Here is a 15,558-nt window from a genome sequence, read left to right on the forward strand (position 1 = left end):
AAGATAAAGCAACCAGGTATCAGGAAGCTACTTTTTCCCCTAAATTATTTCAGTAGTCAAATAAGTATAACCTCTAAATACCTCTGTTTCCCATGCGAAATAAATACTATTTGCCAGATGATTGGGGAGGATAAAGTGACTTTAAATCCCTAAGAAAAAGCACTTGTGAATGCAAAGTATCCTCTTAAGTAAACTAAGTGTAAAAGAACACTTGGAGATGCTATCACTAAGTTAATGGGAAGTAGGGGGGCACTATATAAGCAAGACCATTTACACAGTCTTAGTTCTGATCTAAAAGATGAATTAATTTATGTCAAGAGTTTAATAAACATAGGACATGTTGCTCAAATACTAGTATATTCACTTCTTTTTTAAATAATGAGAAAATATTTCAAGAGCTATCCTTCTACACTAAATCATAGAAGAGCTTCAATTAACCAAACAAGGAGAAGAGTCACTGTGGTAGTATTATCTGAATTTTGATTGGTTAAGGGCTTAAGCCCATCACCTGCCCATGAAACTTCTAAAATGTATCATATAACTTCTAAATGTGTCATACCCTGCCAATAGGGTCATACTGCTACCAATAATACCAATAATACATCTGTTATGTATTATTGGTACATTGAAGAACTGCTTATGAAGATCTGCCTTATAACTGGTGCTAATGTTTTTTACTTATTTATTCCTTAAAATAGCGCCATGCAGTCAAGACCCAGGATCCTCATTTTCACTGCTGTAGAAGTTCAAACACAAAGTGATTAAGTAAACAGAAAGTAAGTAATCTCAGATGACTTGAAATTCTTTCATCACTTCCTTAAAATCGTTCTGAATTTTAGTGATGCTATAATTCTCTGAGATGGTGAAGATAGGAGGCCTAGAAGAATGTTTTGATCCTGGGTCATGGTCTGGAATTTTGAATACATCTGTGGCACTAGAATGCTTCAGTCACTTATCTCCAAGTCTCAGAAGCAGAGGAGGGAGTGGTTAAGTACAAACACCAGGTAACCCAGTGTCTACTGTAATAGTTTCTTAGTATGCAGTAGCTGCCCAGGTTACTGTACTTCTGAGAAAAACCAGGTGTTTGGCAAATTAGTGAAGGTGTTCTGAACACATGCTAATTATTAACTGGCAGCATCATAAAATGATCTGCCTTATGAAAGCAATAGTCTTACTGGCTGAGCTGATGACCCCACCACATTCCAGACTTCATCAATGGCTCTTTAACTGAACACTCCTAACTCTCCCAAAGTTTTCTTTTTTTCTTTAGGAATTTTATTTTTGATGTACTCTTTAACGGCAAAGATGGCCTCTAGGTCAAGAAAATTTCTTATTTTTGACCTTGAGAGTGCGAGAGCTTGACTTTCAATCAGTGTTTTTTAAACAACTGGAACCTGCTGAGACCCATTAATTTGCTGTCACTGCTGTTTTGACAGCATTTTCACATCATGGCGGACCACCTGCTTCTAAAGCCATCTCATTGTTTCTTTGGGAAGAAAGTCACAAGCATTTCTTAAAAAGAAAGCCCACACTCCGCTTGGAAATGGAAACTAAAAGACAGTGAAAGAGGACAGAAAGACTTCCAGTTTGTTTCATCTTCATTGATGAAAACTGCTGTATAAAAATTCAGTGTACCGTTATGAAAGGCTGTGAAATATTTGGAAACTCCAACAAGAAAACATCTCCATTAGTAAGTGGGTTTATTGACATAACTGAACATAACAATGTATAACATTTATTTATTTCCCACTGAAAGACTTTCCAGTGAAAGAGTTTTTACATGGATTCAGGCATTAACCATTTTCAGTGATTTCTGCAGTTGAAAGGGTAGGTGATAGGAAGAACCAGAGGTCTGTTTCAGACTTTCAAAGGGACTCACTTTATTACATTGCTGGGTAAAAAAAGCAAGAGCTAAGAAATGCAATTGCTCTCTGAATGAAAAAGGTAGGAGCACAAAAGGTGCAAGATAACCACAAGGTTGCAAATAAGAGCAAACTCCGCTTCTCCCAAGGCTCAAAATCTGAAGCAAGCCGTGGCCACAAACTAAGAATGACAGTCTATTTCCTGTAGTTTATTAAGTTTGGGCCCCACAGATAAGACTGCCAGAAAAGCAGCTGTACTTTAAGTGGTCTGGACATTTACTCATCTAAACATAAACAAAGATCAGTTCATTAAAATCCCTACTCAGCTGTTGGGACAAGGCAGGCCTGGTTCAATGGAGACAAAACGGAAAAGGGGTGAAGTGGGGTTGAAGGACCTCTGGAATATGACAGATTCCCTGAGTCTTCAGGACCCTCGGGGGCTTAAGGCCCTAAACAGAAAATTCACTGTTAGCCTTAGCACCTTTGCAGTGGCTTCCCCAGCACCCTGCTGCCAATGAATCTGTAACCACGATGAATAAAACCATCTTGTACATCTTCTAAGTGACTGTGTTTTTAGACCACACACAAAATTATTCATGTAAACCAAAGCACTACATCTAGTGATAAACATCTACTTTCATAAATATCAAGGAATGAAAGTATCCCAAAGAGTTGAAAACAACTGAACAAATAAAGACTAACCCTAAGTTTAAAACAAAAACATTTTAAAAAAATACTGCAATTATTAACTAAAAGGTAAGTTTTAATAACATGGGGGAAAAAAAACCACTGGGTAGTGGAGGGATTAATTTGCAAAATATATAATTATTTCACAGTGAGGTTTAAGTATTCCTAACAATCTGGTTTTAGTAGAAACATACAACCACTGATGTACAGTTTTTTTCACCCCTCCCCACTCTTTCATATAAGACAATAACGTGATCAAACATTTCACTATCAATTGCAAGTCACCTTTTGCTCACCTCCTATCAGGAAATTACCTTAATCACTTAACTGTGCAGTTCAAGAAAAGTATGGCACAGTCAACTGCGTGTTACCAATAAAAACATGAGAAGTACCACATCACATTTACTCCAACCTGGACAGGTCATCAGAGATGTGGTAAAGCGAACCAGAACGATGGCATTCTCTATTGGGTCATCAGTTATGTACACCTTACATTCTTTTATGGAGTCTGGCATTGAAATTTCCTTTTCCACATGAAAGTTTAAAAAATAAAATTTAAAAAGCCACAGGAGCAACCCCTACAGAGAAGTCTTGCATGCAGCCTCCTCCTGAGAAACTTTGTAATCTTAATTAACCCAAAGGTCAGCAAATGTTTTCGTGGTGTTAATGTTAAAAGAAAAATAGTTGAACTGCCCTGCTCAACTAAAACGGTCCTTGAGTTTACTGGTCAGTTTGTTAAATGTCAGAAATCTTCACATTTTTGAAAAAAAAAAAAAAAAAGTAGCATCTCTAATTATTTAAACATTAAGTTATCCTGAACGTTCTATCAGTCAACAAGAGTCCCTCCATGAGTGTGTTAAACTTCACCACCTGTTTACAACATCACCCTTCTTGGCAGAGACCGCCAGACCAGTGGAGTCAGTTGCCAAGCTACCTGTGTAATGGTAATACGTTCTTTTTTTCCTTAAATAGAAACAAAACTCCAACAAACAAAAACACAAGCATCCAATTCTTTCATGGCCACGTAGGGGGCAACGAGTACCCTTTTCTACCCCCGAGGCCAGACTACTGCATTAAACAAGTCCATTCTCACAGCTGCACCAACGTAGAAAAGAAGGCTTCCAGTCTCTTGACCCCACCATCCATTTGTCCCTTATTCTTGGTCTTGACCACCAACACCAACCATTTACTTCATGAGCGAGTCTCGGGATTTGGCTGGTGGTGCGGATTTAGCTGCTATCATTCTTTGGCCCTTCTGGCAAATGCCCAAAAGGGAGAAGAGAGAAGGTCTGATAAAAGGAGATCTTCCCCTGAGGTGGGTTGCTGGGGCCCGCGGATAGGCGGCTCCCCAGGGCCAAGGAGATGGTCTCCACAGCCCCAGGAGGCCCTGGATCTACCTAGTCGGCAAATCGCTGCAGGAGATGGTCCTCCCGCCTCAGGCTGCCGCCTGCGCCGCCGCCCCCGCTGTCCATGAAGCGGTCGCACGGGAACTCGATGAGGTCCGCTTCGCTGAGCGCGCACACGGTGGTGCGCGGCCGGTGCGACTGGAAGCCAGAGAAGTCGGCGGACACGCCAGTGCCCATGGAGCGCAGAGGTCGTCGGGTAGAGTACATGTGGCGAACGTGGACGGGAGCCCCGCCCTTCCGCCTAGCCCGCAGCTTCCTCCGCAGCCAGCGCGACGCCCAGGCTGCCAAGGCCAGGAGCACCAGCAGCGCGTTGACGGCCAGCAGGGCCAAGGTCAGCAGTTGGTAGTCAACGCCGCCCTGGCTCCCAGGCTCTGGCAGGGTGACCAGCCCCGCGCAGTGGTCGCGGGGAGCCACCGGGCAGACCCGACCACCGAGGACGCCCTCCACGCACACCAGGTAGGGGGTGTCTCCGCGCAGCTCGCGCAGCGTGGCCGAGTCGCTGCGCTCGGGCAGGTAGACGAAGCGGTGGAATTTAGGCTGCTGGCCAAAGCGGTCGAAGAGCAGGCGGAAGCGCGCGCCGCCCAGCGGCCTTGGGCTGCGGTGCTCGCGCACAGCCCAGCGTACCGAGGCGCTGTCGGCGCCCACTGCCTCCACCGTCAGGTTGCACAGGATGAACTTGTTGAAGTCACATGGGTCGGATACCAGCGGCGGCAGGCCGACCCCGCCGTCGGACTGGGCGGCGCTCTCCTGCTGCTGCGCCGCCAGGCGCTGTTTCGCCGCGCGCTGCCAGGGGTCGCCGGCGGGCGCAGAGGAGAGCGTGGCCGTCTGGGTGGGTTCCGCGGGGCCAGAATCCGACGGAGTCGGACGTGCCCGCTCAGGCTTCTCGAGGAGGTCCAGCGGGTGTGGCGCCGTGCCCGCGGCAGCAGCGGCGTTGGAGCCCGGCTGCTGGAGGCCTGGGCCCCGCCGACTCAGCCTTAGGGAGCTGCGGTTACCCGAAAGCTCCCTGGCCGCCCCATCCCAGGCCATCCCTGGCAGAACTCGACTCCGCTGCTGTGGCTGTGGCTGCGGCAGCAGCTCCTCCGCGAGGGCACCTGCAGGGGGCGCCACCGCCTCCCCTGGAGCTGTGGGTAGGGGCCGCCGCTTGTTGTCGGCAATCGGGGGAACCGAGGACGCGGGATCTGTGCAAGACCCGTTCTGCAGTTGCTGGTCATCCAGGTAATCCAGGTACTTGCCCCGCAGGGCCGGAGGGTGGCGACACTGCACGAAAACGGTGAGGAGCCGGCCCTGTGAGTGCCAGTCGCCCATCCAGCGCTTCAGACCCCGCAGCCGGCAGTCACAGGTCCAGCCATTGCCGTCTAGATCCAGCCGGTAGAGGGCCGGGCTGGCTGCGAAGATGTCCCCGGAGAGGGCGCTGAGCGCGTTGTCGCGCAAGCTGAGCTCACGCAGCCGGCCCAAGCGGCCAAAGACAGTGGGGTGCAGAGCCGACAGCTCATTGCCGCTCAGGTCCAGCGCCTCCAGGCTATGCAGAGGTTCCAGCAGTGCCACAGGCAGCTGGCTCAGCCGATTGCCCTCCAGGCGCAGCTCGCGTAAGGCCTCTAACCCCCAAAAAGCCTCGGGCGCGAGGTGCGTGAGCTGGTTGCCCCTGAGTGAAAGTAGGCCGAGGCGCGACAGGTGCTGGAAGACGCGCGGCCCTAGGTGCTGCAGGTTGTTGGCCGAGAGGATGAGGGTGGAGAGGGAGCGCAGCGGTGCGAAGGTGGCCGCATGGCGTAGGGAGGGCTGCAGCTCGTTGGCAGAGAGGTTGAGAAAGCGCAGCTTCCCCAGTTGGGCGAAGGCGTTCTTGCCCAGAAAGCGGATCCGGTTGGACTCCAGGTGTAGGTAGAGCAAGTTGCCCAGGGGGGCAAAGACGGCATCCGGCAGCGCCCCCAGGGCGTTCCCGTCCAGTCGCAGCTTGACCAGGCTCTCCAGGCCCTCGAAGGAACCGCGGCTGAGGCGACCGATCTCGTTCCCGTTGGCGTAGAGGATGCGCAGCTTGCGCAGCGGGGCCAGGGTGCCCGGGGCGAGCGCCTGCAAGAGATTGTTGCCCAGGTAGAGCTCCTCCAGCCGCGAGAGCTTCTCGAAGGTCTTGGGGTGTAGCGAGCGGATCTGGTTGTACTGCAGGTCCAGCCGTCTGAGCTGCCCCAGGCGGTGGAAGTCGAAGGCCGTGATGTTGGTTATGAAGTTGCCCCCGAGGCTGTAGGTGAGCACGTCCTGTGGGCTCGGTAGCGAGCTGGTCTTGGGCACGGCGCGGAGCCCTCTGTTGGTGCACAGGAGGTGCTGGGGGTGCTGGCAGTCGCAGCGCTCCGGACACACCGGCTGGGCCCACGGCGGGAGCGCAAGGCAGCCGCACACCACGAGGAGGAAGCGCACGGCGCGGGCAGCCTCCATCGCCGCCCGCCCTGCGTGCTGCGGCCGGATCGTCCTCTTGGCCCGCCGGCTCTGTGTCTCCTCTGCATTCCCCTTGGCCTGGCCAGAGTCGCTAAATGGCCTCTTTCGGACTTCGCAGTGCTGTCCAGCCCCTCCTCCGCCCTTTGTCCGGTGGCTGGCCCGGGTCTCTGCAGGCGGGCTTTGCCGGGCCAAGTCAGGCGGCGCAGGGCGCTCTGCGAGCTCCGGGTGCTACTTGTTGCATTTCTGCCGAAAACTGTTTCTCCGGGTGCGCGTCGGGGTGGGGGTGGGGGAAACAGAGGGAGGGAGCAAGACCTGAGCTTTTTGTTTGCAGCTTGAGTCCGGAGAGCTGGATTCCCTGGCACGGATTCTCCCTGCCGAGCGGATTCCCCAGCTGCAGGGCGGGAGCCCTTCCAAGAGCTCCTCTGGGCGCGGCTTGGCTGCTGAGCCCCGGTGGCTTAGCCCCAGCAGCCCGCGCCTCTTCGCTCCGGGTGCGGGAGCGATAGCGCAACCTCGGTGGAACAGCCCCGGGAGGAGCCGGGGGTGTGCAGGCTGCGTCCGGAAGGGACCCAAGTCGGCGAGTGGAGAGCAAACCGGGCGGAAATTCGTTCTTCCCACACTCTGCCCCCGGGGATGCAGGCGGAGAAAAAGGAGACGGCGGAGGGAGGACAGACCCGGGTAGGGGGAGGAGGAAACGCTAAGTGGGGCTCCGCGTCTGGTCAACGCTAGCCAGGGACGCCAAGTGAGAAAAGTAGGGATTAAAAACAGCTGTACGGGTCGGACACGCCGGACTGGGGGCGGGGATGGATTACCGGGGGAGCAAACGGGATTTGCAGACAGAAACCTTTTTATTTTAGACTTAACACACCAGTCGCTTCGAAGCAGTGGGAGTGCAGCTCGTCTTATTCATTTTTAAGACACTTGCTCTTCCAGGTGGCCCCTTGCAAGAAGTTCGGGCAGCACGGAATCCGCCAGCGATCTCCTCGAAGTTTGGGGCGCACAAGGCTGTCTGCCAAGAGCCGCCGGTGGGCCACTGTCGGAAGTGGCTAGGTTGCGTGTTTGGGTTTTTGACATCCTTGTACTGGTGGCCGACAGTCCAGGAGAGGCATCGCCCACCTTTTAGGGATCTGAACAGAGTAGCTGCTTTGCGTTGCTGTAGGCAAGAACGTGAAGAAACCTCAGAACTGGTTCTACCACCGTGAAAGTGTCTTGTCACATTTTGGTGATTTAGTCCCATTAATTCTCCTGTAGTCTTAGAGCCCTTGGGACAAGCCCTACACGTACGTGTGTTTGTGTGTATACTAACCTGCACAGACCCTCTGGTTACTCCTATAGCTGGGCCCTCCCCCTTTATGCCTGGGTTTGCAGCAATCTTCAAAGTTTTTTGGCCCCCAGTTTTTCAGACCTGATTCGTTTGGGGAAGTCTGAACATTTATTATCCATGGGGAGTGGAGTATTTATTAATGGCTCCATTCAGGGCAGCCCCCACTGAGAATGAGAAGGGCAAGGAAGAGCTCTTAATTACTGTTTGTTCCTGAAAGCTATCCCTTACCTTCATCCCAGGGTGTTCAGAAAAAAAGATTTTAAGGACCTACTGTATGGAAAATTAAAGCAGACATATCTTCACCTGAAGAGGCTGACAATCTAGTAAGGGGGACAAGACAGGAAAGATTAAATAAGAAACTAAGGCTGTAGAATGAGAAAGCTGCTGAGATACAGGTGATTTTGAATAATTCCAGTGTTGATGCTGATTAATTGCCTCATTTAGCAACTCATGCAGGCAGGTGAATTTATAGAAAGACAAGACCCTTGGCAGCGTAGTCAGTGAGGAGTTATGGATGAGCAGGGACCAGAGAGATGGCACTGGAAAATGGAAGGTAGGTAGGTAGTAAAAATCTCCATTCAGGGCACAGTGAGCAGGGAAAGTTTGCTTGTATTTGTTGTGAGATTTCTAGTAAAAGATAAACTTGAGGAAGTAAAAAGTGTCTTTCTGAACAAGATGAAAAGATGAAGTTGGTCAGGTGGTTTGGTATTTGGGGTTTTAGTTCTCATTGTGAGAAACCTCTGAAATCTTTTAGTTCTTGACTCCAGTCCTCCTTATGAAGGTCTGGTGCCCTAGAGGGTAAGGCCCAAGCTTGCACCATGTAGAACAAGTTCTCCTAATCTGGGCCCCAGAAGCTTCTGGAAGGGCCTCAATCCTTGCTGGCAACAGAGGTCACTCAACTTTTCAGAGGGGAAAAAACTAAGAAGCTGCTAGCTTTCCAGTTGAGCCACTACTTGGGATGGAGCTGTGGCAGCATCTACTTTTGAGTCCCCAGCATGGGGATGGCAGCCTTCTGAGCAGGAAAGAGGTCAGAGACTGAGAGGTGTGACGTGGAAGAAGCAGCAGCAGAAATCAGACTCTTCTTCTCCTGGCTCTTCCAGGAAAATATCCAGAGTGAAGGCTGTTCATTCCAGTATTCTTGGGCTTCTCTGGTGACTCAGATGATAAAGATTCCTCCTGCAATACAGGGGACCTGGGTTCGAGCCTGGGTTGGGAAGATCCCTTGGAGGAAGGCATAGCAACCCACTCCAATATTCTTGCCTGGAGAATCCCATGGACAGAGGAGCCTGGCAGGCTACAGTCCATGGGGTCACAAAGAGTTGGACATGAATGAAGCAGCTAAGCACAGCACAGCACAAAGGAGGACAGCAGGGTCATTCCCCCAGAGGCCACTGCAGTTTGGACTAATCACTTACTCAACTGAGAATGGCTTTCCTTTATATTTAGATGCCTCTAAGTGAGTTGTCCTGGAGAAGGAAATAGCAACCCACTCCAGTATTCTTGCCTGGAGAATTCCATGGACAGAGGAGTGTGGTGGGCTATAGTCCATGGGGTCACAAAGAGTCGAACACAACTGAGTGACTAACACTTAAGTGAGTTGTACACAGTTATCAGAGTCTTGCTGTGAGGTGCCTTGCTAAGTCACTTCAGTCATGTCTGACTCTTTGCAACCCTATGGACTGTAGCCCACCAGGCCTCTCTGTCCATGGGATTCTCCAGGCAAGAATACTGGAATGGGTTGCTGTCAGACCCCTGCAGATGTTCAGTATTTTTTATTGCCCAGTGCTTAATATTTCAACCAGTAGTCCTGGATTACAGATAGAAATAATATCATCTGTGGTTTCATGTCAAAGGACAACTGGTTTTCCATAGCACTCTGTTTTCTTGAAGTAACCCATCTGCCCCTTGTGGTTAACATTGTTTAAAATAGGTATAGTGTGCCAAATTTCAAGTGACTAGAAAGTTTCTGATAGGTGTCCCTAGCACCGTCAATCTAATTTCAGTAAGGGTAAAATTTTGAAATCTGCAGATGAAGTGTGTGTGTGAGTGAGTGAGTGTGTGCGTGTGTATAGGTACATATATGTTCTTTATGAAGAAGCATGATTGCCAACTTTTAAAGAAATGCTTCCTTTTTTAAGGCATGTAACCTGAGGTCAGCTTAACAAATGAATGAGATTAAAAACTGCAAAGCACACATATGTGATATCTGTACGTGCCCCCGGTGGTCTCCATGTCTGCAATGCTACATATTCAAGTGTTTGATTTATTTTCAGACCATCTGTCTCTTCCAGGAGTTAAACCTTTACCTGAATTCTTTAGTACTTAGAGCCTCTGGTAGTGAAGAGCTATAAAAGCAGCTCCATATTGCTGTTGGTGATCAGGCAAGAAGTATTTAGGGAGAATTTCGCATGTGTCAAATCCCAGCATGAGCCGTGGGAATGCAGTGCTGGTAAGACACGGGGCCAGACCTCAGGGTGTAGCAATTTAGGAGGGTGGAGAGGCTGCCGGGCGGGGAGCAATTGCAGTGCCAGGTGCTAAGAGCTGTGGGAGCCCTGAGGAGGAGCACCTGGCTGGACTGAGGGCTTGAGGAAGCCTTTCAGAGGAGGTCAGTGCTGAGTACTACCTACGTGATGGCTAGCGGGGAAGGAGGAGGCGAAACCTGGGGACCAGTGCCAGAGAGTGACTTAGAAACCTTCAAATCTTCTGTCTAAATCTTTGTTGGTGAAATTCTTTTGACATCTGTTTTTTTTTTGTTGTTGCTGTTTGTTTGTTTTTTAAACCTTTTATTTTTATTTTTTAAACACGTTTTTGATGTGGACCATTTTTAAAGTCTTTACTGAATTTGTTGCAGTATTGCTTCTGTTTTATGTTTTGGTTTTTTTTGGCTGGGAGGCATGTGGGATCCTAGCTCCCTGCCCAGGGATTGAACCTGTACCTCCTGCATTGGAAAGCAATATCTCAACCACTGGACAACCAGAGAAGCACCCGACATCTGTGTTTTTTAAACAGTAACAAGAAACCTTGCTCATACAATGACTTCCAAATAAATAGAGCCTTATTCCCCTTTAAGGTTTTCAGCTGGGAGTTGACATAATCACATTTGCAGGGCAACATCAAGAGATACCTCTCCCAATGCTCCACAAAGAAAATGTTATCTATCTAGTTCTTAACATTTCATACCTTGGAATCTCTGACAGAGGTTTCTCTGGGGCGTGTGTTGATGGAACATCTAGACTAAGGCATTCACTTATATAACACACTTGCAAGCATTGTATAGATAACCACATATATGGTACCACTCCTGGACCTGCACTTGACCCTGGACTTCAGAGGGCTGTGTCCAATCTTTCTCTGGTTGTATCCCTCCCCATAAGAGCAGGATGTCGATTTCAAGCTTCCAGAGATATGTACCTACCCACTGCCTATGTCCCCACTCCTGTTCAGGGTTCCTGAGACCCTGGAGTTCTTTACTTAATTGTCCAATTCTCTGCAGGACTTTCTGTCCTCTTGGAGACCAGTCATGCCACAAGTGAATATATCCCTAGGGCCAAGAGGAGGCTAAAGGGCAGCTGTCAAAAGAATATGGAGGTGTGGGCTAGGATTTCCACTCTAATGCCTGGGAGGCCTCCAGGAAACTCCTCGTGACATTCCAGGAGCCAGAGCTAAGAGGAGGAACCATGGACCAGTGCTCTAACCTCAAGCTTTTCAAACACTGGAGACAGGTCTGTTCCTCTGTAGCATTTTAGGAGAAGAAAGAACGTGTGCTTGGATTAAAGAACAAGGAGAAAAATTACAGAAGTTGAAAGTATTTTTTAAAATGTAAATTCTACTTTATTATAACATAGCCTATACCTCATTTTCTATAAAAAGCAATAATTTTTAGCTAGAGCAAGGACAGAGTTGTCTCCATTTAAATGACTATCTCTTAAGTATGTAATGTCTCTGTTTATGGATGGATCCCAGCTTGATCAGGTTCCAGGAGAGTCAAGTATTGATTATGCTTAAGTGTATAATTTGCATAATCACAAGAAAGAGAAATCCAGGAAGGAAAGCTATTTGTAAGAGAAACAAGAGCACTGTCATTTTACTTTTGGAAAATTTGCCCTTTAAATCTCAGGCACACTGGGGGGAATTTGCAAAGGTCAGAAGCAAAAGCAAGTCTGGGCTGGTTCCATGACGCATATATGTGGCATGAGGGATTTTGGCTCTTCTTGCCCAGACTTGGAATCTTGGGCTTGCCAGGGATGTACACACTTTCTTCTCAAGCAACTGTGGTTCCCTTGAATTTCAGCTCTAGAGGTGGGAAGGATTCCAGGCCCTGTCTTCAGCAGCCTCTGGAGCTGGTGTGAGTTGGCCCAGAACTGCTCTGGGGAAGGACAGGTTAGGGGGAGGAGAGCTCAGGCCTTGCTCCCCACTGCAGGGAGAGGTGGATTTGCCAAGCTCTGCTGGAGCAGCATCCCCAGTGTACTCAGGGAAGGCAGCTGTCTCTTCACCCCTCATGAGCCAATGCCAGACAGACACAGATGAAGTAAGTTGAGAGTCCCAGTGGTCCCTTGGCATGCTATCAGATGAACCCCACCCCCCAAAAAAGCTTTCTTTATCTGAATTGAGCCCCCTTTTAGCCCCAGTCAGAAAGGCAAGTTTCTTTGCCTTGAGGGTCAGGAATGTGAATAAGAGAATTACTGGTTTATAGTTTATCTGCTGATTCTTTATTTTCCCTTATATAGGGAATATAGGAATGCAGATTCCTGGCTAGGTATTAGCCTTATTAAATCAGAATCTCAGGGGGCAAGGCCCCAGCACCTGCATTGATAAGCCATTGGCTGATGTTTATGCACACTTAAGTTTGAGAAAGTTAATAGACACTATTTCCTGAGCACCTGTTCATGATGGGCTGATCATATCCTAATAACAACAGTAGTAACGTGGGCACTGGTGTAGTGCTAAGGGCCAGGCAGTGGTCTGAACACTGCATGAAATAACTCATTCATTTCCACAATTACCTTGTGAGGTAGGGCCTACTTTTATCCCCATTTTACAAGGAAGAAACCAAGGAGCTTATTAAAAATACAGGACCCTAGGCCCACCATCAGACAATCTGATTAAGAACCTCCAGAATAGGGCCTAGGGATCTTTATTTAGCACATTCCCAGATATCATCTTAGGTATTGTGACTGAACAAGAATTCTTACATGCTTTTTCAAACATTTCAGTGTCTTCTTTGCTAGGAGCTTGGGGATCGACAGAGTAGGCAAAGCCCGTGCCTTCTGGGAGCTCAGGATGTTTGGGGAGTTAAATGTATTTAAGACGATAATTTAGGAGGACGGTGTCATCATAAATAAACACACGAGTGCCATATGCTATGCTCATAGCAATTATCTTTTGAGAAGAAAGTAATAAAGTAAAATCTTTGTAGAAAGTATCAGTCCACATAATACTGTCTGTGTCTAAGGCCATTTACAAGGTGTTTCTAACAGTTCAGGAAAATTACGTCTTCGGAAAAAGTCCAAGGATTTTATGTCCAAGGAATGTCCTTATCCATCATTTCAGAGATGCCTGATTATTTGAAACCAACATGTACAAACAGATTGCCTATCTATAAAACTACAGTAAAATGTGGGCCCTCTGGCAAGCTAAAAAGGGAGAGATGGTTATTAGCTGAGCATAATAACTTAGGAAATAAGTCAAATTCACATATTTTGGGGGCTTCCCACATGGCTCAGTGGTAAAGAATCTGCCTATCAATGCAGGTTCGATCCCTGGGTTGGGAAAATCTCCTGGAGGGGAAAACGGCAACCCATTCCAATATTCTTGCCTGGGAAAGCCCATGGACAGAGGAGCCTAGTAGGCTACTAAGAGTTGGACACAACTGAGTGACTGAACACACACACACATATTGTTTATGGTTACAGCATAGAGTATTTTTGTGTACCTGAAATTTTATAGCAGTAATTTAATGATGTTCTCCCTAAAATATAATCAAGTCAGTAGCATAAGGAAATGATTTAGGTATAAAAGTGTTCCTTTTTCCTAAGGCAAGAGGAGAAGCGGATGACAGGATGAGATGGTTGGATGGCATCACCAACTCAATGGACATGGGTTTGAGCAAGCTCTGGGAGATGGTGAAGAACAGGGAAGCCTGATGTGCTGTAGTCCATGGGGTCGCAAAGAGTCAGACACAACTGAGCAACTGAACAACAACAACAACAAATTCCTAAATACTGAAATATTTATCACTTCCAGGAATCAGACCTGTAGTTGCATGATATGGGACAGCTTTTCACGATTCTTTCATTTGGATTTCTTGGACTATAAAGAAAGCTGAGCACTGAAGAATTGATGCTTTTGAACTGTGGTGTTGGAGAAGACTCTTGAGAGTCCCTTGGACTGCAAGGAGGTCCAACTAGTCCATCCTGAGGGAGATCAGTCCTGGGTGTTCATTGGAAGGACTGATGCTAAAGCTGAAACTCCAATACTTTGGCCGCCTGATGCGAAGAGCTGACTCATTGGAAAAGACCCTGATGCTGGGAGGGTTTGGGGGCAGGAGGAGAAGGGTACGACAGGATGAGATGGCTGGATGGCATCACCGACTCAATGGACGTGAGTCTGAGTGAACTCTGGGAGTTGGTGATGGACAGGGAGGCCTGGCGGGCTGCGATTCATGGGGTTGCAAAGAGTCGGACACGACTGAGCGACTGAACTGAACTGAACTGAACCATTTGCTATCCCCACCCAGCTGGAAGACATCAACCTTGTTTTATTTCATTTTTGTGGAACCAGCAACTATTGTTGAATTGTCAAACGGTTTTTATAAAAAGCTAGAAGAAACTTTTTGAAACGTTCACAGGTGTTCTTTACATGGTGAGAAAATGAATAATTGTTCACATCCTACACTTTGGCATTTTCCAAATGATGTACAATTACTACAGATTTCTTTGAATTAATAAAAAATTTTAAAAATGAATGCTTTCACATCTAATATCTGGTTTCAACCTCAACCTAAGTCTCATAAGGCGACTAAGTGAGGATTAGTCATATCCCCAGGAAGCCCCAGATGGCTCAGTGGTAAAGAATCCGCCTGCCAGTGCAGGAGATGCAGGAGACGTGGGTTCAATCCCTGCGTCAGGAAGATTTCCTGGAGAAGAAAACTGTAACCCATTCCAATATTCTTGCCTGGAGAATCCCATGGACAGAGGAGCCTGGCAGGGTACAGGTGCAGCCCATGGTTCAATCCATGGGATTGCAAAGAGTTGGACATGATTGAGCAAGTAAGCACCCAGCAGCACTCATATCCCTAATTTGGAGCCAAGGATGCTAAGAATTAAAGGAGTTGGCTAACTTCTGGGATGATCCACCACTGTAATGACAGAATTCAGATCACAATCTAAACCTTTGACTTCTGACCCCAGGACTTTATAGTTGGACCTTGCTGGGTGCCATGTTGATACATGCCTATATGTACAACTAATGAGGCCAGTTCAAAGTGATAGTTAAAATACTTAGCAACTCGTCCAATAAGAGCACCAACCAACCAGGTTTGGCACTGCCCAGTCAGGGCAGACAGAGGCCAACCAGTGCCCACTAGCTGAGAGTGGACTTGCCTGCACTTGACTGAACTTTTTCAATGGTGCTTTAGTCTTTTTTCCTTAATAACTACATTATTAAAAACAATTTGAGTAAGACTTGGGTGCAGTAATCAGTCACCATGAGAAACAACACACAGAGTCATCCTGGGTCCATGTTCTTCCAAACTGCAGACTTGCCTGAGGCCTGTCTGTCTGAATCCAGGTGCATCACAGTCACTGAGACTGAACAACGTGACATTGGGGAAGAGGGCAAAGACGTTCACCTTAACAGA

The 15,558-nt window shown here is 47.9% G+C and overlaps 1 protein-coding gene across 1 annotated transcript; it reads right to left on the bottom strand.

Annotated features, from left to right (window-relative positions):
• TRIL (TLR4 interactor with leucine rich repeats) lies at positions 1,684-6,870 on the bottom strand. Its single transcript, XM_018047098.1, has one exon. It carries the CDS (start codon positions 6,377-6,379, stop codon positions 3,947-3,949), a length of 2,433 nt encoding a protein of 810 aa, XP_017902587.1. The 5' UTR covers positions 6,380-6,870; the 3' UTR covers positions 1,684-3,946.

Source organism: Capra hircus, chromosome 4, assembly GCF_001704415.2.
Source record: "Capra hircus breed San Clemente chromosome 4, ASM170441v1, whole genome shotgun sequence".
Classification (NCBI taxonomy): domain Eukaryota; kingdom Metazoa; phylum Chordata; class Mammalia; order Artiodactyla; family Bovidae; genus Capra; species Capra hircus.

Coding starts and splice junctions, on each gene's coding strand:
- TRIL (XM_018047098.1), bottom strand. CDS start 6,379: ATGGAGGCTGCCCGCGCCGTGCGCTTCCTCCTCGTGGTGTGCGGCTGC.